Genomic DNA, 25,991 nt, shown 5'->3' with positions numbered 1-25,991 from the left:
ACCAGAAAGTATTTTCATAACATGTTTTATAAAATCCTAATTAGATAATATGAAATATATTGTTGTTCTAATTTCCTTATGAATTTACTTAAAAATTAATCTTATTCTAAAGCAATATTAACATGTTAAAATATGCCAAAAATTAACAAAAAATCTGCACCTACCTGAAAAGCTGAAACTGAAGTACCTTTCAAGAGACTGAATGGCCAACTTGGAAGTCAATCTTCCTTTAAGCATGATTAATGATTCTTTATACACTGATTTTAGTATTTAGTACTATATTAGAAAGATACTTAATAGACACAGTTTTAAAACATTATAGAGGAAAAGAGACAGAGATTTATGTCAAAAAGATATATGGGATTGATTTGTTCATTTGTTTTGCAACTTCTGGTACAAAATCTTACACGGTTATCTGCCCCAAACCGATGTTTGAAGCGAAGATTAAAGAGTATGTTAAAATACTGCATGCGTGCAGTTAGAACATAGTTCACACTGGATAAAAATGAGAACAATTATGGAAAAAGGTTACAATTTATGGTTCACACCGGATAAAAATGAGAACAATTTTGGAAAAACATTACAATTTATGGTTCCCACCAGATAAAAATGAGAACAATTATGATTCCATTTTATGGTAAAAGCCAACATCTTTAAAAAAACTAGAGCAATTTCTGATGAGGTGTTTCCCTATTATATTTTCTAAATCCAACTTGAAATAATTAAAATGTTTTAGGCAAAAATATTTAAAACAAGGGCATTTCAGTAAAATACGATGAACCGTCAGAGCTGCACGGCAATTTACACAAAGTGGATTTCTCTTGCCTTTCAGAAGATTTTTACGAGTCAGGCAACAGTGATAAATTCTCAAACGAGTTAAAAGTAGTACTTCTCCCTTCTATTTAACACAGACTGGTAGCAATCAATAGTGGATTTAACAATTCTCAGTTTATTGTTTACTTGATCATCCCAATGAATCTCTCATTTATTGAGAATTTTACATCTGGTCAATACCCTGATATCTGCCAGTGGGACCTGAAGGTAGACACTGTAATAGCAGCCTTAGCTGTAATATTTGCTGGTTCATTCCCTTTTATGCCAGCATGGCCAGGGATCCAGGAGCAGAGAATCTAAAACTCTTGACATTTTAGAATCTGATTAAGCTTCAGAATTCCTGTAACAATGCGATGCAAACTATAATTTGGATCTTTTAATGATGTTAAGGCATTCAAAGAATCTATAGAAGATTGGATACTCCCTTCTTCATCCTTCTCAAACTAGTATTTCACAGCCACTTCGATTATAAAAACAGATGCATTTCCATGTTCTTAGCATCCAAAAATAAAGCATACCTTCTTAAATATATGTTATCTATAGCCATTTATATTTGGTCAGTAATTGTTTTACTAACTGATCGAATGCAAAAGTAACTAAGAATACACTTTTGATATTTGAGATAAATAAGTTTTATTATATTCTTAATACAATCCAGCATGTATAGTATTGCATATATGTTTTCTTATATACAGCAGGTATTTTAACATACTAAAATTAGCTTTATTGAAATAAAGTTCATAACATAATTTTTTAATTATGACAAAACAATATTAAATCAAAGATTAATGAAAAAAATTCAAACAAATGCAATAGAAAACAAAGTTTTTTGTACTGCCTAAAAAACACAAAAATAATTCTTTATTTAAAAAACATGACAAATATTACACGAAAAAGGCAGAATTATATTGAACTGTCATATGCATGTTATGAGAAAAACTAGAATAAAATATAATTTATTCACAGCTTTCTCAGAAAATAGTTATTTCAAAACATTCTCTGAGAGGTAACAGTTGACGATCGCATCTGTGACAAATGTGGAGGATTGTTAGGCAATGGTGGTGCTGCGGTATTTGTCGAAGAGAATGTTGGACCGACAAGAGAAGGTGGCAAAGGTGGATTGCACAATGGTAATGGAGGTGGCGGAGGTGGTGGAGGTGGAGGTGGTGGTGGTGGAGCACATGTTCCTAGAGTCTGCATTGCATTTGAAGCCCCTGGAATCTGTTTAGGAAGAGATGCTGCAAACTGTTTGGGATACTGAGTGCCAGAGTATGCAGAGTTTGTATTCAACTGAGCTTGCTGCTGCTGAAAATATATTAACCCAGGTGAAGCTTGGTAAGTACCATAACATGCCATGGGATTAAAATTTTCCTGTTGCATCGGATATGGGTTAGACATGGTCTGCATATCATTTCTGTTAGACCAACCAAAAAATGGTGGTGGTAAAAAATCACTAGATATCTGTCCGCTATCACAAGAAGATGCTTCAAAATTAGATGTTTTAACAGCATCTGCATTCACATTTGGTACAGGATACCCAGAAGTAATACTTAGATTAGATGTTTCATTTTTCGACTCAAATTCTTCTGAATTACCTTCTTGTATGTTTATACCACTTTGAGGGTTAGAGCCATTCCCATTAAACGTGTTCAAATCGGCACTTTCCGGAACATCTTTAATTGCATCAGAACAAGGATTTGCAGTGCTCTTAGAATTAGAAATATTATTTGTGTTATCTTCATTTTTGTCTACTTCCTTCTCAATTACAGTGTCTGTATCATGTACTTCTGGAAATGTTTTATTGCCATTAATTAAAGTGACAAGTTCTTCTATATTTTCTGGCTTTCTGCTGTGAAGCAACTTCACTGAATTCTAATATAAAGAAAGTTACATGAAGGAATATCATTTTATTCATTCTACAGTCATAAAAATTATAGAAACCATAAGAAAGTAAATGTAAGATGATAAAAACAAACTTAAAAACTCCTATCAGATGTTAAGATAAAAATTATAGAAGAATACTTCTGATTTAATTTCATACTTCAAATCAGAAAATTTCAAACAATCAGAAAAACTAAATATGGATAATACACTGTCTGTCTTCTCAAAAATTTGAAAATTAAAAATGTATTTCTGAGATGGAATAGATGCAGTTACCAGATAACAATAAAGCTAATGCTTACTTATACCAAAACCATATTTGATGATTTTATACTGAAAAGGAAGGTAAGAATGAAGAATACCAAGACTATATGTCAAAGATCATTTCCCTGCATCTTTTAACTGAACAGAAATACATAATATGCACATTTTAATCCAAGTTTTCAAATTCACGTGTAAGCAAATAAATGGCGATAGAAATACTAGTTCTAAATACATAATTTAAAATTTTAGAAATTTATTGCATGAAAAATATCTTTAAAATAAAGCATTTTTCTAAAGACTCATAAAATTATGATCTTACATTGAAACAAATTATATTGAAATTAAAATTACAAATTTGCCATCTAACTTAAATTATCAGCGGAAAAAATTCATCTTTGTGCAATTATTTTCGTCTTCAAAACTTTTAATGTCTTTAAGCAAGAATAAATACATCGCATTAACACATTAAATCAGTACTGCATGATCGTTTGTAGCATAAACTACCTATATCGAAGATGACTACACATTTATTCTCAGATCATCTGGGGCATCAGCAATGCAATTCTTTCTATGAACAGTTTAAAAAGACAGAATATAAGTGAATGAAAACAATTTTTTAATGTATGGATAAACTGCTTTCAATTTAAAAAATTATATCAATAGAAATTTAGTCTTCTAAAAGCTGTCACTGCTTATGCTACCTGTGCTCATGTTTTCTTCAGTGACATATGAAATTGCATTTTCAAATCTTTTAGCAAGTTGTATAGTTCAGCAAATCATCTGTGAATCAACTGCACACTATATATTAAAAAGCATATACTAGTTGAGTTAGCTCAAACAACACTGATATATAAAACATCTGTGGAGACCAAGCATTTAGCTTGTTTTGCTAGCATTATCTGACAGTACCACCTTTCAGCCTTGGTGCTAAAGTCTCAGTCCAGCCTTAATGTCCTTAAATGTGGTTAAATAAGCCCGGTGTTCACACCAAGGTCTTCAAAACTGAAATCAAACACTGCTCTGCTAAATCATTGGTAAATATGCACATATGAAGATAGTATACATGATTGTTTTGATGTCGTATCATATATATTGCACAAGTTATTAAACAAAATATGACAATTCACTCCACAGTACGAAAGTCGTCATTCTAAAAAGCAATCCATACTTTTCTTGACACTTGCAGAGAGTTGAGTTACAGAAATTCAATGACTGTGCTAGGTTTCTTTACGAAGCACAGTTTAAAGTCATGAATACAAATGGAAATTTCAATAATAACTGTACAAATACTCTTTGTTGATCCCTGCCACACTTCTGTATCATTATTCAAACAGGATAAGATGAGGTGGGTGACAAACCAAAACTTCACCGCTTGTTTCTACAGGTACAGTTCCCACCACACTCCATCCTAATTTTGATGGGGAATACACATGCAGATGGATCCAAGAGTTTTCCACTCATCTTATCTTACCACAAATCTTTTGACAGGACTGTTGGCTCATTATAATTTTATGTGCCCTGATGCTGCAGAAACATTATACACTAACAAACGCCCAAGCCTTCCATGGGATTTGAAATCGAGCCTAATGATATGGCAGCGTTTGTCGCTAACCACTATTCTGATCAAAGCCACTCAGCATCCATCTATATATGAGAAAATGCCCAACTCTGAAGAAATAATGCAGTCCTATATAGAGAGATCCGAAACACTCTACGTAAACAGATCTTTATAACTACCAGGCCAAAAAGGACTAAGCTTCAGTCTTTAAGAAGATCTCAAATCATTCTAAAATTCCTCATAATTCTGATTTCTGGTTTAATTCTTCATACTCGATTCATTCTATAATTTCTCATATTTGCCTAGGCCACAGACTGTTTTACTCGGGTCACTAAATGTATCTCAGTTTCATGTATTCTGCTTTTAATACATCAAATTCAGATAAGTTTATTTAATGGCAGTTAATTTAGTATTGATATATACTAATTTTAATTTAGTATTGATACACACTAATTTTAATTTAGTATTGATTTATACTAAATTAACTGCACTTAAATTTAATTTTAAAATATTTTTAAATAATTTTTAAAAATGAATTTTTTTAAGTCCATAAATTTAACGCATTGTTATGTGCATACGGATTCATAATGGATTGAATGCACAAAGAATCGATGATAGCTTGATAAAATTTATTTTCCCATAAGAAACACTTTACAGTTTTGGAAATTTATACAAAAGAACTTGTACAGTTCTTCTCGGTATATCAGACCACAATCAGTAGTTATCACAACTTTTCACAGCATTAAACATAATGCAAAGCAAAGTACATATAAAGTGCAAAGGTCGCACGGAGATCTCTCAGTACTCAGAACTCAACTCTGAACTAAAATCTGAGAACTAATATTCTCTCCAGTCTTATGTACTAGTTTTCCCCTGGCCACCTAGAAATTTCCAGCACCTTCCATTGCTCAAGATTACTGAAAGGTATATATAATTACAGTTATATATAAGGGTCAGATACAGTTGCAGCTATAGAGGCATTTAGGCCAATTACAGTCATGCAAGAGCTAGAGCAAAATGTTGCCAAATGATAGCCAAGGTTGGGAACTTAGGCAAATTCTCGCCAAAGCTGGGGAAAATATCAGCTGCCAAAACCATTGCCAGCATGTGATATCTTGCCAATTTAGCAACACATCCTGTAGACTTCTACCTGTAATCTTATTTTTCCAGCAAAATTTGGGTTTTCTTGAGACCGTTCATGTTACATTATACAAAATTTGAAATACTGTATTTCTGTTACCACAGGAAAATTAGTTTTTCTGCTTATCATTTAAAATAAATAAAAAATTATCATTTAAAATTAGGAAAACAGCTACCTTATTTTGGCATAGATTTTGAAAAAAACTCTATTGATTTCAAAGCAATCAGATATATTTCCCTCTTCTTCAGAAAGAAAAAAAAAAAAAATTCTGTTCCAGAATAAAGACCTGTGTTTTATTGGCCTCGAAACTGAGTTTTACTTAAAATCTATCCAAAAACTAGATTGCTTTTGCCTAATTTTCAGTTTTACAATGAGATGTTTATCTTCCTTTTTGTTTTTTTGTTTATCATTTTGTTATTAAATACCAGTTTTTTTTTTTTTTTTTTTTTTTAAAAATTCCGTTTAATAAATAAATGTACACATCTCAAAATACTTTATAATGGCTATAAAATAAGATGCAAGTAACAAATTCTTTTTTCTTAAAATGGACAACTGTGAAATAAATAGCTTTAATACAGCAGAAAGGTACTAATTAAATAACATACTTGCCTGTTTGCAAACAGAAACATCTCTAAGAGCAATTTAGAATTTTCCCTCAAAAAGAAACAATTATATGCATAAAAATTTTAAAAAAAGAGTATTTCTAAAATATGAGTGTCTCAAAAGACATTCTTGGTAATGATATAAAAACCGAAACAAATCCATATAGGATTTATTTTGCAAAAACACTATTATAAAGTGATCACAGATGATGGAAAGAAAAAAAAATTGAAAATAAAAATAGTTAATTCGCACACCCAAAGAAAAACAGAGATAACAAAACTTCAGTTTCAAGCCACCTTAAAACATCAATAAAAGCATTAACAAATTTAACATTTTGATTACCTGCTTTTACCGATAAAATAACAAATAACTATTCATTATATAAATAACATTATGTTCATTTTCTTCAGTCACATTAATATTCATAATTTGCATAATGAATTAGTTTAATCCAATTTTAAAACTGAATCAATATCTGATCAATTAAGTGTATGTAAATTTTACTTACTGCCTGTTTATTGTCACAAAATACAAAAGGCAACTATTCATAATAAATTCCTTACACACACTCAGTAGTTAACTAACTATCCAGATTTAAAAAAAAAAAAAAAAGAAAGAAAGAAAGAAAGAAAAAGAACCCATAAACTGTGAACATCTAGTCTCCTACAGAACACAAGCAGCCAAATTGAAATGCAAGTACCGGGTGATCAAAAAGTCAGTATAAATTTGAAAACTTAATAAACGGAATAATGTAGATAGAGAGGTAAAAATTGACACACATACTTAGAATGACATGGGGTTTTATTAGAACCAAAAAAAGTTAAAAAAAAGTACTGTTATCGGGCCTTTTTTCTTTGAGGAAATGCGCGATTCTGGTTTTGTAACTGCTACCGTGACGGGTGAGAAGTACGCCGATATGTTACAGAATTGCATCGTGCCCAGCCTGGCTGATAAACACCTGCTGGAACGTACGATTTTTATGCAGGATGGCGCTCCACCCCATATTGCGCACGTCGTTTGGTGATGACCGTGTGCTCAGCCGCCACTTTCGTCATGCTTGGCCTCCCAGGTCCCCAGACCTCAGTCCGTGCGATTATTGGCTTTCGGGTTACCTGAAGTCGCAAGTGTATTGTGATCGACCGACATCTCTAGGGATGCTGAAAGCATCCGACGCCAATGCCTCACCATAACTCCGAACATGCTTTACAGTGCTGTTCACAACATTATTCCTCGACTACAGCTATTGTTGAGGAATGATGGTAAACATAATGAGCATTTCCTGTAAAGAACATCATCTTTGCTTTGTCTTAATTTGTTATGCTAATTATTGCTTTTCTGATCAGATTATTGCTTTTCTAATAAAACCCCATGTCATTCTAAGTATGTGTGTCAATTTTTACCTCTCTATCTACATTATTCCGTGATTTATTAAGTTTTCAAATTTATACTGACTTTTTGATCACCCGGTATATAATTTGAGATTTATTTTAATGTACAAGAAATCACAACGAGTTACAATTTTCAAGATTAGGTGAGTATTGCCTTACCGAGGCAATACTCACCTAATCGTGACCTATAGTACAAGCTTGCCCACTTTATTCCTATTAATTCCTTATACTATTATTAAAAAATATGACTAAAAATTGCATTATGGGAGTTCTTTGTTTGAGTGTTACCATTCGAGGACCAAACATTGTAATCTTATAAACACAGTTCCTTTTAATGTTATAAGAAATTTTTTATTCTACTTAACACAAATTTGTGATTATTTTATATTAGCAAGCCAACTATTTAGATATTTAACATCTCCATTATTAAAGCTTGGATACTCAACATAAAGGATTCTCCAAAATACAGTTATTAATAAAGAAGACATATTTTAATAACTATATTCTAGAGATAATAGTTTAAAATCTGAAACAAATGACACCCTCAGTACTACAAGAATACAGCTTCCTCTATAATATTATGAACTTATCAATATGTATGTCACATTTAAGCAGTTGATTATTATAATTTAAGTAAAATATGCAATAAAATGATGTTCCTACTGAAACATTTTATTACACGCAGATCAAAAACGTATCTAAACATTAACTTTCTGGAGAGTGATTTTGAATAACAAGGCTGTGAACAGCATTTAATTTTAATAAAATTATGGCATACTGTCACACATTCTGAAGGAAATCATAAAAACATGTTACTGTTGTACTAACAAACGGAAAAGAAAAACACAAAAATGTTAAATAACTCACATAAAGTCCCAGTGTTAATACTCTAGTTTTATTTGCTTTGCTAGAATGATAAGGGTTTATTAAGTGATGCATATCAGTCATCCATGTTCCAACAGTTATGGTAAATATAATATTAGATTTATCACTTATATTTCCTATAACCAAATTCAAGTCAAAGAACTTTTAATACACATTTCAACCCTTATTCACATTTGAAATCTTTCGCATATAGTCTCATAAATTTTAATTTATTTCCAAAAATCAATACTGTTTGCAAATTTTTATTTATTTGTTTATTTTAAATATAAGATCAGACTCAAAATTAATCAAAATAACCTAATAATTGAAAAGACAAATGCTAATTTTTAATGCACTATAAAAGCGATATTTTTTACAGCAGATAAAAATTAACATTATGAGGCATTAAATTCTAAACCATGCAAACTTCATTAAATTTTGCACCAATAATACAAAAGCAGCAGTAATGCTACATTTGTACCGAAGTAAACTTAACGAATCATTTTTCTCTATAATAAATGCAAATTTCTTACCTGAATGCCTAATGTCTTGCAAATCTGCTAACTCATCTCAAAGACGTGAAATATTTATGACAAAATACATCAAATTTGTACAATCAATAATCCCATCAATTTATCAAACTGGAAAACTTCACACATAAATAATCTTTGAAATTATGTTGAAAAATGATCATAACATATTTCAAATGTCTACAATTTAATTATGTATAGTCTTTCATTCATTAATAATCATAACTGAAGAGCAGAACATTAAAAAATATTTTTACTTCATTACCAGTTCCACTGAAACTGTAGAAAACATGCTTAAAACAATATAAGTTAAAATAGTGAGAACATACCTCAACAACATCACAAGGCAGATGCCGCAGATTATAACGGATCAACAAATTCATTAATATGCTTACAGACTGAAGGGCAACTGCAGCTTCTTCTTCAGAACTGATAGTACATTTAGACTGGGGGGAAAAAAATCATTCTTTTCTAAAAAACAAAACTACACTTACAATAAACAACTATGTTAATAATATACACTGAATTAACAAAAAGAAGATAAGTAACTTCGTTATAGATGCATTATACTTTAGTTTGTTGGTTATTTAGATCATAATCTCTATAATAAAAATTTTAAAAATGTGAATTTCAAACTGAAAAACTACAGAAAGTAAATAACTTAATGTTTAAAAAAGAAAAGATTTAAATCTCTAACACTGTTTACTAACCAAAAGCCACTTTCATTCCATTAAACTGCATTCAAACAAAAATAATTATTACTTAAAGTAGAATTACACAGTCTTGAAATAAATATTCATGAATTCTCTTTTTCCGAATTGACAAAAACTTAGTGTAGAAGTAAATGGTCATGTTTAACAAATGGTAGTGTTTAACTATTTATTTTATTTATTTTTTATACATTTGTAAAAACATAAATTATCATAGCTTAAATTAATAGAGAACAGAACACGTTAACGGGAATATTTTAATTATTAAATTTACAATATGAAGCTTCAGTAAGTTAAAACAATTTACCTGCTGAATACCATATTTTGATTTTCCAACTGAAATAATGCCTATGTTAGTCACCAAAAAAATAATAAATTCTATAACACAATAATAATACACAGAACTTTCTTCATTAGAATCTTCTTTCCAGTCTCATAAAATTTACTGGACATGTTTTCAACAAGTTACAAGTAAATTATAGCACACCCATATATGAAAAATGGAAAACACTTATCTATATTAATGACCATTTAGTTTCTGATAACAGCTTTGGATTTTTAAGCATGGTATAATTTACTATGCTGAATGAGGCTTATTTCATCTACTTTACTCTTCAACTGTTGTTCCCCCCCCCATGTGTTTTCTTGATGAGACAGTATTTGTGATATTTGTGATATATGAAACAGAACACTTCCTTCACTTCAGAAAAATTCTCTGTAATTTGTTACAGATATTTCATCAAGTTGGAATACTTAAAGCAACCCTCAGTATACGCTAGTAACAGTCAGCACATATAACTAGTAAAAGCAATAACTTATATAATAAATACAATTTACCTCTAATTTTGTGATTAACTTTGCCTTATCAATTGAAGTACAAACACAGATTCTAATATAGTACTGAATGTACCTGCATTTTATGTATTTGTACTTTGAAAATTTATCTGGTAGATGTTACCAATACAATTAATAGTTTAGCATTATTTTCTCTAACTGTTAGGCAATAATGAAACTAATGAAATGCTTAATTAACACAAAGTCTAACTAATGAAATGCTTATGTGGTTAACTTAAGTAATCACAACGTAAATGTCAATGCAAAGAAAACTCTCTCACTGCTTATGAAATATGATACATAAATTATTTAAATAATTTTTTCCAATACGGTCAAAAGTCGTTAATTCGGACTACCATAATCCAGAATGATCTATAATCCGGACCTCAAAGCTAAAAATCTTTCTGTGCATGCGCCGCATTGACGCATGCGCATAGGCGTTTTACGTGAGCGCAAGACATTTACGACTGCGCATATGCGTCTGCGCAAGCGCAAAATACGTTTTCGCATGCGCATTTTATGTATAATGGACAGTATAAGCTAAAATTATCTAATTACCTATTTCAGTTAATGTTGATGATTGCGTTGTTCCTTAATCTTCAAATTGGATCCAGCTTATTATTTTTTGCAAACTGTTAGAGCAATTTTATAAAAGTAAGCTTGAACTTTCGATTATGTCAAATAGAATTTCCGATGCTGGAGCTCCCAAAGGATCTAGAAAATGAAAGCATGTTTCGATGTCCATCAAACAAAAAACAAATTGCTACAAAAAATGGATAAAGGCATATCCTTTGTTTATCTAACTGTTCCGAAATCTGTTTATAAATTTCACACTGCTCTGCGTGGGGGGGGGGGAACGTCGCGGTGCGCAATGAACTGGAAGTTGATCTGTCAGCACTATCGTTATCTTCAGGGCAGATGATTTTATTTTATTTGGCTTATAATTCCTTACTAAATGTAGTATTTAATCTCGATGTACTCTATCTTTGATATGATTTAAATCAAATTCCTCGTCATTATAAATATCACGAATACAAATCAAATAGTTTTCTGGTTGCAATTTTCTAATTTCGGCTATGCGTAAGGTATGCTTTACGCATGCGCGCGTTGAAAGAAATGTTTAATAAAGTAAACAAATAAATATTAACCTTCTTTTTTTGTAAATTTTGATACCCTTTACATCATAATTGCTCATTATTTTATATATTACGGTTTTATATTTTTAATTTTATAATTTCTGCATGCCATCTTACCAGATTTAAACTGATGATCTATAATCCGGAAAAATCGATAATCCGGAATCGCTGAAGTCCCGGCGAGTCCGGATTAAAGACTTTTGACTGTATATCTTATTCAGTTGTGGAATGTATTTTAACATTAATGATGCTAACAGAGATTCATTGTATTCACCACAAAAAAAAAATTATCTTTTTAGGATATTTAATCATTCTACTTTCATAAATGTGACCCCTAACAGGAGTTTCTAAAATTATAGATAGTGAAAGAGGTTAAATGATGTAAGAAAACTACCAATTTTTATTCACTTCATGTCTTTTATCCTACTCAAAGATAGGTAATAGAAGAATACAGAAACAGAATATTTGTTTCTCTCTTACTCTCTCTCACAAAATAATAATTATAATATAGACATGTATGTACTATAATAATCTCTAACAAAATAATAATAATATAGGCATGTATGTACTATAATAATCTCTCACAAAATAATAATAAATAAAATACAATAAAAAAAATCTGAAAGGTTTCAGATTTTAAATTACGTCCAAAGGGGCATTTTTTTAATGTTTTGTATATTACCTTTATTTATTAGATATCATGTTCTACGTACTCAAACCATAAAATTCAGTTCAACAGCAAAATCGCAAAATAATTTTAAAATCAACATATCTTTAGCAGTCTCGCATGCTGGAGATAAAAATGTTTTTTTCGTACAGTGTTGCCATTGCTCTCTTTGAAATTGTTTAGTTTTTTAAATAAAAAATTCGTTGAAGAGCAACAAAATATGAAATCGATAAGAAAACAAACTTCAAATTCAGGCTTCCATATGCCTATATTCTATGGAAGATTACGTTATTCAAATTTTGATGGCTCTAGGTACCATTGTTTTATCACAATGCAAGAAACATACATACATTCATGCAAATCTTCATTATTTAATTTCTTTAAATATATGACAGACGATAATATTTGGTGGCAACAATTTGAAAAGTGAAACAATGCTTATCATGAATTGACGGCAAATGCCAAAACGAAATTAATAGTCCTTCTGGGACTACTAATTATTAATCCTTTCGGACTAATAAATAAAATAAATCCGAAAGGGTTCAGATTTTAATGATTGCCAAAAGGATTTAAGTTTCTAAATCTCTTACTGAGCCTCCAGTGCACCAATCTGCTGTTATACTCACTCCTGTTAACCATTTTCTTTTTGGCTTTATTATTAAGTATCATTTTCTTCATACTTAGAAAATAAACAATTAAACAGAAAAATTACAAAAAATTGAAAAGCAACATAGCAGCATATGTTTAGAAGTAACAATGCAGTGTTAAGTGTTGGCATATAATTTGGTATCCTTCTGTTATCAAGACTGGGTTCAGAAGTGCATGCATGCACGCACATGCGTATGTATGTGCATATTAGTATGTGTTTACACACAGATACATATGTACATATACAAATGAATACATGAACACATACATGGATACATACATACATTTCTGGACCCGGTCCCTGATAACAGAACAGTACCTACTACATTCTATTTTTTTACCTACGACATTTTATTTTTCTCAGATGATCATACTAATGGTCAGTTTTCTTAGTAAGATGGTTTGCAGACTTTTTTTATGTGTGTTTTTATTATTAATGTTTTGTGCATTAACTTTATTCATTAAATATCATGCTCTTTGGACTTATGCCATGTAAAATTCAATTCAACAGCAAAATCACAAAATATTTAAAAACAGTATAACTTAAGAATTTCTTACAGACAACCTTGCGCCCTGAAGATAAAAATGTTTATTCCACACAGTGTTGCTTGCTTTTAAATTGTTCAGTTTGTTAATCAAAATTCATTCAAGTTTGACAAAATGTGAAAAAAATTCAAAATTAAAAATCTGGACTTCCAGGTGCACTTGTTCGGGTGGAGGACTACATTATTCAAAATTTGGTACTGTTCTGTTATTGGGATCAGGTTAAGAAATGTATGTATATATGTATGCACATGTGTATGTATGTAGGTATATGTGTATATGTATACACACACATACTTGTATATACATGCATACATGAACACATAAATCCATACATACATGCCTATATACATACATTTCCTGAATCTGGTCCTGATAACAGAACAGTATCCAATATCTGATAACTCTAAGTACCATTGCTTTTTCCCAGTGCAACAAACATACATATAAACACGCAGATTCTTCATTAATTTAATTTCTTTAAAAAACATACAGGGCAATAATATTTGGTGGCAAAAATTTGCTTTTATTGGAAAAACGCGAGAACAATGCTTTTAGTGGAAAAACGTGAGAACTAGGAAATAAACATATAATAATGCCATAATACTAAGCAAAGATACAAGTAAACAATAAAATTAATCCCGTAAAACTTTGATTCTATTATTCTACAAATGTAGAAACAAAAGGAAAAGATACAGAAAATAAAATAATATTTTTATCTTGGGATAAAAAATGATTAAATATCATCTGCCTTTAAATATTTTCATTATATAATTAATTACCTTTAAAGCAGGGAAACGCAATTAGTTATAGCTTTTGATGGCACTTAATTTAAGGTCAAATCTGTTCAAAATATAAACTTCAATCAAACATATATAGAGAAAACTCCAGAATATTTTCAATGCACTTACCAAAGCCTCAAAAATAGTCCCAAAATCTTTTTTCTGTGTTTCTACAGGCTCAGTTTTGGGTTTACAGACTAATTTATGAACATTCTGATTATCAGATTTATCAGTTGAATCTTCATTTTTTTCTGCAGCTTCTTTTTTAGGTGAAGGTGGCTTGTTTATATTGGATTCCATATCATTCATAGATTGATTTGTATCCTTTTTTACAATCTTCTGTTGATTTTCATCAGAACTGAAGCATGGAGAAGGAGCTCTCTTTAAAGCATTAGAGTTGTAGTTAAAAGGAACAGAATTACTCTCACTTGTCGAAAAAGTGGGTAAAAAAGAATTTGAATATTTTTTACGAGCTTCAGAATCTACTCCAGGAGATGAAATACTTTCTTGAGAATTATTTTCATTTACTTCTTCCTTCTCATTTTCTTTTAAATCTGGATGATAACTTTGTTCACCTGCATTTTCAACATCTGCACATTTAAAGGTATCTAAATTATCCTGGAACTGCTCAGCAGAAAACTCTGATTTTAAATCTGATGCATCTGTGCAAGGAAATTTTGTATCAAAACCAACCGATCTGCAAAAATAATGACAGAATTTTATATTAGTTCAATCAAAATTTTGGAAGAAAAAAATTGATAAAAAGCTATTTATTCAAGTGTTAACACTTAATAATAAAATAATTAAAATATAATGGTAGACATGCAATAAAGCATAATAATAAAAAAAAACAGAATCTTCAATAGAATAATATGAAGATAAACATGTACTAAGGCAATAGCTTATATCGATTCAGGATTGCTGGGATTTGAACTCCAGAACTCTCGAATATGTGTCAGGCATGCTTCCACTTACACAATGAAGGCATGTGGAAAGGAATGAGAAAATACCTTATACATGTAAAAGTGATATATATGATAGAAATTTATTAACAAATCAAACTTAATTGGAATTAATTGGAACAAATTGGCAACAGTCCTTAAAGTCCAAATTTTAGAGTCAATTTTAATCATTATACAACCCCCTTCAGCGCATATATACTGTGCCATTGACATCATTCTTTCCCTGCAATTTCTCTGCACTGCTGTCAACTTTTGCCCAATCACTGTCCAGGACTCAAACAAAGGAACTGAGATTATAAATAGTTCCAACTACTTAATATGCCTCACTTTTTTCATCTGCTATTGCTTGAATAAGCCATGTTTCTCACTGGACTGCATTTTTCTACTATTTAAAATGTAAGCTGCATATAGCACTAAAGCCAACTGTGATTTTCCCTCCAGTCATCATCTACACAGCAGTTTTCTCAGTCAAGACAAAAAGTGATTGGTTTCACCTTCTGTAACGAACTCTCTACTAAGTTCTGTTGATGTATCAACAAAAATATTACATCTTACCAGCCAACTCTAACTCTCTACTAAGTTCTATTGAAGTATCAACAAAAGTATTAAATCTTATAGTTGATAGGATTTTTAAAGCTATGCAGTAGTCGATACGATTTTTAAACCTAACCCCAATTGACAAAATATTTGCAACAGTTAACGTGAAAGATTAAGTGAAAAGATTCCAAAAGGAAAGAATGATTCATATAATCCATTAGAATGCAGTAATCTTCACACACACTTTGAGTTGAGTACACTTCAAGGAAAGTGGGTCAAGGTCGATAGACAAAAACTATCAAATATATCTTGTAACACTGAAGTGTGGGGCAAAAATTTCTTTTGCAGTGTGTTTGTGATCAAGTATATCATCTTGCTAAAAACAATGTCATCCAATTCATTTTTCCATGTAGTGATTTCAATAATTTTGTGAAATTACAATTCCATGAATGCTCAAAAAGTGGGAAATATGCCAGTAAAAGTTGATATCAAGAATTTTGTTCAAAACTATTGACTAAAATTGACAAAATTTTTTATTAACAAAATGACTGCTGCTTTTTTCAAAAAACAAAAATTATCATTCATGAAATGAAAAATTTACTAATATTTTCTTTAAAAATGTTTTGCTAATAATGCATACTTAATATTTTTCCCTTGCTACAAAGTAATTCAAGCATTTTATGATTTATTTATAATGTTTTAATGTTATTTTCATACATTTTAGTAGAAAAATTACTAACCTTTAATAAAACTACAAATGGAAATACATCCTCAAGCAAAATTCTTAAGAATGACCCAACAACAATCCAAAATTGTTCCTGAAATTGTTTTTGCAGATAAAGATAAGTTTGCATATGTCTTGTATTTGAAAGAACTAAAATCTACCTCATCAACACTGTGTTTATTTGTTTATGGCAATGTACTCAAGGGCTATCTGCTAAGTGAAATGATGCCTTCATGGAGGACTCTGTAGGAGAAACTGGCTAACATACACATCACACATGGGGAAAACAATGAAAACATCCCTGCAGCCAGCCTATTCACTGGGATTCAAACCCCAGATTGAACTACCAGTGTTCAGCGGCTTTACCCCTCAGATGCTAACGGGCCAATGTTCTTTATGTTAACAAAATGAGTCATGATATTTATAAAATAAAGAAATATCTTACATTTCACTAAGTTCTGAAACTGTTTTGTGATCTTCCTCCAATGTATCTTTCAGTGGAACTGTTTCTTTAGTTTTAGCTGGGGGGGAAAAAAAAATTAAAGAAGAAAATACAAAAACACAGCAAACGCACCACTAAATGAGAAAATTAAAAATTAGAACAAAAACAATTAAAAACTGAAATACCTTTTCTAAAAAAAATTAAAAATCTTTACAGCACAGATTTTATATGCAATAAAATAAACCTTTTAATGAGTAATATATAAACTGCAGAAAATTCTACACATCTACCTCATGACAGAACACACTTGAGCTTATTATTCCTATCACATGTTAAACATAAACCACAATATGTGAAAGTAATGGTCGGGCTAACTGATTAAGAAAAAGCATATAAAGGCTTATAGCCTTTCTGGTAGAAGCTAGTTTTATAGGGGTTACATACCGGGAAAACCAGAAAAAAACATGCGACTAGCTCATTAGTAGAGATATGCACCCAGCTGAATTACCAGTTCTAATAGTTCACTCAGTACTAGTGGATATGAAAATTGTTCACTCAGTATTAGTCGATATGAAAATTACTGACATTTTTTAATAAATAAGATCTGTGTTCAATCCTTAAAAAAACCCTAAACTGCAAATGAAATTTTGATTAGTTTATAATACTCAGTGTCAGCATAGTTTAATGTATACTAATCATATTAAAGCAGCTTTGAAAATTGAATAAATGTTGAAAATGAATTATTAAACCCAAGTTAGATACATACATTTTAAAATATTTATAAGCATTTAAACTCATATGCATTAGCCAATAAATTTTAATTATTTTATTTGTTGCCTGTTTATTTGTTGTTTAACTGAACAACAAATCATTGCATTAAATATTATAGATTATTTTGACATAAACCATTGCTAATGATGTACAGAATCAAAACTAGAAAATTCAAATAATTCTGTTTTCACTATTCTTCCAAACATTTTCCGAAAAGTAAATTCATCACACGTTGTCTGTAAGCATATGTTAATACACTCACTTCCAAAAGTTACGAGCAGAGAGGAAAATGCTAATTTCCGGAAGCCAATCAGAATTGAAGAGGATGCAATTCGCTGCAGAGGTAAATGGAAGTATGCAAATATGTTAGATAACAGCCAATTGCGCTTTCATGTCAAGAAATATGCAGAAAAGGCAGTCTTATAAGAAGCCAGCTTTGTGAAGGGTTACAAAATTGATTTATTACTGATAGAAGGTGTTTAAAACTTTCGTACAATTTGTTTTCAAGTCATATGTGTTTCTATGACTTCCAGAAGACGAATGGAAGATTCTTATTGCTGGCGTGCTGTGGGGCGCATTGAAGCAGGACAGTCGACCACAGATGTTGCTCTTTTCTTTGGCATTCATTAATTATTCTGTAATTTCACGTTTATGGAAACAATTCCAAACCACACAGACAGTTGTCCGAAGGCCCGTAGCCGGTCGCACGTGGGTTACCACCCCCTGCGAAAGATCGATATATTGCTATTGTAGCCGAGCGGAATCGCAGAGCAACCTCCACACGTGCGACATCTATGGTTACAACGTCCATTTGTAAGGCAATATCTGCAGCTACTGTACGCCCAAGATTACATATGAGTGGACTGTACGCCCAGGTACCTCTAGTTTGTGTTCCTCTATTCGTCCAATCAAGAGGAGCATGATTACAGTGGTGCCGGGAACATGTCAATTGGAATGGGTCTGACTGGGGCAATGTCATGTTTACTGATGAGTCAAGATTTGCTCTGGAGCCAGATGACAAGAGTATAAGGATATGGCATGAACAACAAACACACAATCAGTCCTAAAACATCACGCATTCCGAGGCGGAAGCATTATGGTGCGGGCAGGGATTTCATTAGGATACCGCACCAACCTGCACATCTTTAAACGGGGTTCTTTGACGGCTGTCCGGTATCGAGATAAAGTCCTAGAACTCATTGAGAGATTATATGCTGCAGCAGTTGGCCCTACATTTGTTTTAATGTACGATAACGCACGTCCCCATAGAGCTGACATCATCGATGACTACCTGGAGAGTGAAGGGATTGTGCGTATGGTGTGGCTCGCATATTCGGCTGACCTTAATCCCATTGAAAATCTTTGGGATGCTCTCAGCCATGCTGTATCTTCATGTTTCAAACCTCCAGCCAGTCTTATTGAGCTGAAAAGTGCTCTACAAGAAGAATGGCGATTACTTAATTCTGCAGTGATTTACCACCTAATTGAAAGCATGTTCACAAGGTGTAAACTTTGTATACAGATGAAGGGGGGATCACATACCCTATTAATGTCATTTTTTTCATTTTATGCTGTTTATTTCCACTTTATGCATAATTCTGTTTAAGTCTCCAGTATGTCATTATCTGATAACTTACAAAAATTTAATAGTGTTTTCATTTCTGTATATAATTATTGATTTTGTTTTATGCATAAATATATATGCTCTTACCTGCTGAATTTTGTGTCAATCAAAGCAGTATTTCTTGATTCCCCCCCCATTTCACATCTTCGTGCTTAACTTTTGGAAGTGAGTGTACCATGAAAATATTTTTCATTTTGGTCACGTTTTTCTCAAATCTTTTGGAACTGTAGGTCTATAAACTTAAACTTCAAATCCTTCTAAGCCGTCCGCAATGCAATATGTAAAAAAAAAAAAAAAAAAAAAAAAAAAAAAAAAAAAAAAAACCTCCATGCTTAGCAACTCTATAAGGGCAGAAAACCAGAAGATTTTTTTAAAAAGGATCAGGTGAATTTTACACAGAAAACTGATACATGCTTGAATATTCTGATATTTAAAATACATGGGAAAAAACTTTTATTGTGAAAAAATATAAAAGACAAATAAAATTAAATTTTAAAATAACTACATGAGCTCTTTTAGCTGTTGCTAAGAAGTGTTTGGAAACTGTGCTTTACAGCATTTATTATCTTGTTTATTTTTCAGAGTAAAAATAATCCTAACTCGCCAAATCAGAAATTAATGCCACTTTAAAATATGACAGGGGAAAACATGAATGTTTTATGTTAATTTACTTCTTAAACATATTTTAATAATATTTAGTAGGAACTCGAGTACAGCATCATTTATATTAGAAATAGAAAACAAATTCAAACAATGACCCATCAAATACATATTTGTCAATCAATGGATAGCAAGAAAATATTCCTCCAAAATGTTAATTCACACACAAAGAGGAAGTAAAAAAAAAAGACAAAATGTCAGATATGTAAAATTAAAGGCATTTAGCCAAAAGTAAGGACCTTTTAAGACCAAAATCTGTTTAAAAAAAAAAAAAAAAAAAAAAAAAAAAAAAAAAAAAAAACCAAAGGACTCTTAAGAACCATATGAACTCTGTGATTAATAAAACCAGATCTGTAATTTTCTGTTAAAATACAGCTGAAAGAATTTACCTTAGATTCTACTGACTTAACAGATGAAATTTTTCCAATGAAGTGATGTTATGAGATATGCAAACAATTTCAAACTTCATAATAAATTTCAGCATGATTTTTTTTTCATTTTCATAATTTATTATGAAATGAAACCAACTTTTATTATTTTGCCTTTTTTTTTTCTCTCTTTTAAACATTTTATTTCAAACCTGATATTCTAGTTTAAAAGGCCTTGAGGTTTTTTTCATAAGGGAAGAAACCACTGCTCCAGTTTTTGGAAACAAAAATTATAACATCTTTCAGTGCTTAAAAATTAATACACCATTATACTTTATAAAAATAATAAGTAATAGTTTATTAAAAAAATAACAAATAATTTTTTTGTCAGTAATTACAAAAAAAATTAAATATTTTCAAAATTATTGTTTGCATCAAATAAAATAATTTAAAAATTATCCAAATTTAACAAGATGAAATAAAAATTAACCCCCCCCCCCAAAAAAAAAACGTTATTCCAGAAATATACGAAAAGAAATGAATTTAGTTCGAGAGATATGTAAAAAAAAATAAAACCTAAAATCCATATCTATTCTGATAAGATATTTTAATCAATTCATCAAAAGGTGAAATTACTGAATAATACCTTTTCTGGCACATATTGTCCCTGAATATGCTTATTATAGTAAATACTTTAAAAATATCTGCAATATATGTAAATGATGCAGGTATCATAACTTTAAAGATATTTACAAATGCATAGGTATTATTTCTTATAGACAGACAATCTTGTCTTATAGACATTATTATTTCTTATAGACAATCCATACAACATGATCACTATAAGAAAAAATCTGATGTGTACACCACATGACTTCCTTGTATTGGAATATTAAATTATATGCACTTTTTCTTGCATTTCATTTAAACTTATTGGATTGAACTAAATCTACTTAGCCGATAGCGCATAAACCACAATAGAATAAATGCATTCTTTAAAATTCACTCTAGTATTTGTTTACCATAGCGACACTCTGGCGCTAGATTTACTTAACAGTATTAATAATTATATAACAGTTAACTTATATAATAATTATATAATGGAAACTAAGTTAACTGTTATATAATCCAATAATTATATAACAGTTGACTTATATATTTCCTTCATATTATAACTCACAATGCACAAAATTTATATCATTTAAAGAAAAGAATTATCTAATCGTTGCCACATGTTCTATTCAAATACTATAATAAAGCTAGAATGATGTATAAAAGAAATTAAGCAAACAAAACTAAAAAAAGAAACAGTTTTTCACAGACGATTGAGTATTTCTCATTTAATTAATTCAGTTCTCACTTCGCGAGAAGGCAAAAATACATAAAAACTCAAAATATCTATATTAAAAATTACGAAGTAAATCTCAAACACTTATTTCTTCGAAAAAATTCCAGAAAGAATCAAGCATGATTTAATTGGCAATAATAAATGAATGCATTATCTTTGTTGTTGGGAAGCTAAGTTTCTCTAGATTGGCAACAAATCCACTAGTCTCCTCTTTCAAATGTAAACATCAATGGCCGCCATTAAAAAAGGCTTAGCTGCAATTAAACAACTTTAAAATTGCTGATAATTCTAAAAATATTGCACACAGATTTACTAAAGGCATAAAATCCTTAACCGGAAAATATAAACAACATAATTCAATCATTTTTAAAGCAAAAAATGTACAATTTACCAACATATAAGAGTAAAGAAACTGAGATTACTGAGCCGGGTAACAGAGTGGATATATATATAAATATATTTATATACGTTTGGTGCGACCGATTGCAACCAAAATACGAGGTGCACATCTACATGTTATAGCAGTCCTATATACAAAATTTCAACGTTCTGAGGCTACTCGTTTTTGAGTTATGCGAGATACGTACGTACATACGTTCATACAGACGCCACGAAAAATTCTCTTCAGAATTAATTTTAAAACAGTTTTATAGTTTTTTTGAAGAAAAAGAGTATTTTATTCGGTTCTTACGTACAGATATCATGCAAAAACATCGTTAAATTGCATTCGATAGCGGTCAAAATGGATATTTTCATTGAAATATGCTGCCTGAAACTTTTCGCGTTTACAATACTTCCTTTTTACTTTGTACAAGGAAGTAAAAAAAGAAAAAAAAAAGAAAACTTTCGCAAGAAATAAAATCTTTTAATGAATTTAAAACTAATCAACAAATAAAACAAATTTTCAAGAAACAAAAATGAACAAAGAAAGAAATATATCAAATATAATAAAACATTAAATTTATATCCATTATAATAATGTGTTTAAATCAATTTAAACCAGTTTACCAAAGATAGTATTATGTAACCAACAACTGCCAACAACATGCTCACGTTTTTAAGCACTAAAAGTTTCCACTTCTTCGGGTCCTTTCTTATTGCATCATTTCTTTTGCAACAATTTATTTTTTGCAAAATATTTGAACAAATCCAAACAATTTTTTAATATCTTCAGCATAATGCACTCATAAACATATGTCTAAATGATGGAACAATTCTGAAAAGTAAAGATTAAAAGTGGCTGAACAATCTCTAATTATGCTTTTAAAAAGAATGATTCATATTCAGATGAATTTTCTTTCTTTAAAATTTTTTAACTATATTGTAACAATAACTGATATCTAACAGTCAGTGATGGTTTTCAACTGTTTGACTGTAGTTTAATATTCTACTCTAGGTCATTAGTAAACGTACCAAATTCTTTTACAGATTAACTTTTCCAAAATGAAACCAGCAAATTTAAAAAAAAAAAAAAAAAAAAAAATCAAACAAGAAGGATTAACAAGCTTCAAGTAACTAAGTAATAAAACTATGAATTTCATGTGATACATAGATACAAACATTTGTTATGAATACATAATAATACATGTTCCACATATAAATTTTTGCTGAAAATTTCACGAAATATAAAACTTGTTGAAGGACAGATATTGTTAATTTCATGTTTAATGGACCAGTCTGTTGAAATTATTGAAATTCTAAAATCAATATAAGATAAATTTATTTGCATAAGTGAGATGATAAAAAATAAAATCTTTATGTAATTCTGAACGTGTTTCATGTCTTGTGCTTATATCCAACATAAAATTTTATTTTTTCATTGTGCGTGTACGAATTCTTTGTAGTGTGGGTTTCAATTTGTTTCGTTTTGCAGTTGAAGTGATAGTTTTACAAATTTCTGGAACTCCTTAAAATATCTTCAGTTAAAAATCCAAATTTTGAATAAACTTTTTAACATATTTACAGAATTAAAAATTTTTAATGTTTCATTTTATGTTTTCATGATAAAATTCTTTTATTGCTTTTCCCAAAATAAATGAATAAAAAATATATGTCATAATGGAAATGAATAAAATAATGAAAATTAAAGAATGTACATAGTTATCATTAATTACAATAAATTTATTATTATTCAGCACTTATTTTTATATTTTAATTACTCCTACACTTAATTACCGGGGGGGTTGAATTACTATACATTACAGTTCATGATTTCTGAACAATTTTTCATACAGTTTCAGAAACTCAAATTTAAAATTAGGCTCTGGATGCAAGGCAGAATCTTAATTTAAAAAGTGAGAACATTATAAAGACAAGCAAATTATAGATTCATCGCTGCAGTATTAATTTAAGCTTGTAGGAGACACTTCTGCTGCTTGGCATTCATCTTCCGATCGTGACATCACTGACCTTGATTCTTCAACACGGTGTTGGTAAGGCCTTCCAGTTTTACTGAAAGGTCTCTTTATAAATGCTATGAGTACAAATTTCCCACAGGTAATTGTTCTAATTTGTTATTGTTTTGTCAGCCATATTCAGCTGACTATATCAAGTCCATTAATACAGACACACACGTTTCTGTTTGCACAATTTGAAAATAATCTACTGCTTGCCATTCTGTAGAAGGCATATCCCAAATTCTAATCTCTCTTTTTCCCTACCTCCCCCCCAAAAGAGAAATATGCTGCAACATCAGTTAATTTATATCCTTGTTCATAAAAACAAAAGGTGGCTTATCAAGAATCAGGGTATCATCAAACAAAAGCACATGAGTGTGTTGTTACATCGCAGTTATCCACAATATGTACTAAATTGCACTGCTCAGCAGTAATTTCATGGTGGATGGGATATTGCAAAAACACTCCCCCCTCCCTAATTATTTCCTTCATCTCTGAATACATTACCAATGCCTTAAGAACTAGCATGGTTTGCCACCTCCCCCAAAAATGTGTCACAGACCCTACAAAGTTTTATTTAAGTTACTTCTAATTTTATTATAATATTAATCTTTTAAATATTTCAAGTCTTAACTTTTATCACTAATCCATTCTCAATTTGCAGACACTTCAAGCTATTTATACTGTTCTGTAACTTTTGTATACAGAGAAAGTTAATATAAAATTTGCATAATGCATATTACATATTCAAAATTTGATGAAAAAGCAGTTAACTGTGCATCATTTTTATAAATACTTCAGACGGTGAATTATGTATGCTAAAAAGAATATGGTTAATGAACAAAAACACAGTAAACACCTAAACCTAACAAATCTAAGACTGAGTAAAACCTAAAAAAATATAGACAGTTAAAATAATCAAAGATTTATGAATTTGCTAGCATATGTATTTATGAATTTGACAGCAATTAATGAAATAACAATCAATTTCTTTAACAAAATTCCGGCTATCTTTCTATTTCAAAATCTTGTATTTATTTATTTATTTATTTATTTATTTATTTTTTTAATGCAATACATTTAATTTTATACCCAGTTGTAAAACGTTACAGTTCCAAATGAATACGAATTAATTTTGAAATAAAAGTTTAAAAAGCATTGTTTTTTGTTTAAAAAGGGAAACATAATTACTTTTAATGGTGCAATCCACTAAAACATAGCCTCGTCCATGTTTTTTCTCCATTTTTGCAGCTGCTTCAGAAATTTCCTTTTCTTTCAAATCTTTGTCCAGATTTAAGGACATAATATAATTATATAAAGATAAATCTGTTGCTTTCTGTTAAAAAAAAAGTTTATTCATTATTCCATAAAAATAATATTTGATACAAAATTTGGGCAATGTGATCTAAAATTTAAAACTTGGCATATAACAAGCAAAATTTGGAGTAAAACAATATAACAACATATTTAGGAAGGTTTACAAGAAATGTAACAAAAGCAAGTATATTTCAGTTTCAAGATATAATTTATATCTCTAGAAAAAAATAAGGCCCTAAAGAATAGGGATCAGAATTTTTAATTAAAGAAACTCTTTTACAGATTTAAAAATGACATAAAACATTAAAATATAATTCCATGCATCAGTAAGTAGCTTTTAATTATTTATTTCAATAATTTACAAGTTAAAATGTATTTATGAATTATGGTTCAAAATATCAAGAACAAAAAAGAAAATTATTTCCTCAATAAACTGCAATTGCATTATAAAGTCTAAAA

The 25,991-nt window shown here is 30.1% G+C and overlaps 1 protein-coding gene across 1 annotated transcript in view; it reads right to left on the bottom strand.

Moving 5' to 3' along the window:
- Positions 1–1,453: 1,453 nt before the first annotated feature.
- Positions 1,454–25,991, bottom strand: part of LOC118195162 (uncharacterized) — an 85,029-nt gene continuing 60,491 nt past the window's right edge. The window contains exons 6-10 of the mRNA XM_085819639.1: positions 25,407–25,551; positions 17,052–17,127; positions 14,513–15,080; positions 9,393–9,509; positions 1,454–2,706 (exon numbers count right to left, since the gene is read on the bottom strand). Coding sequence (XP_085675765.1) covers positions 1,822–2,706; positions 9,393–9,509; positions 14,513–15,080; positions 17,052–17,127; positions 25,407–25,551 — 1,791 coding nt within the window. The 3' untranslated portion in view covers positions 1,454–1,821. The remainder of the gene's footprint in view (positions 2,707–9,392; positions 9,510–14,512; positions 15,081–17,051; positions 17,128–25,406; positions 25,552–25,991) is intronic.

Source organism: Stegodyphus dumicola, chromosome 6 (genome assembly GCF_044657685.1).
Source record: "Stegodyphus dumicola isolate Sdum_Otavi_A_Nest chromosome 6, ASM4465768v1".
NCBI lineage: Eukaryota > Metazoa > Arthropoda > Arachnida > Araneae > Eresidae > Stegodyphus > Stegodyphus dumicola.
The sequence above is the reverse complement of the archived record's forward strand: the minus strand, read 5'-3'. Positions and strand labels throughout refer to the sequence as shown.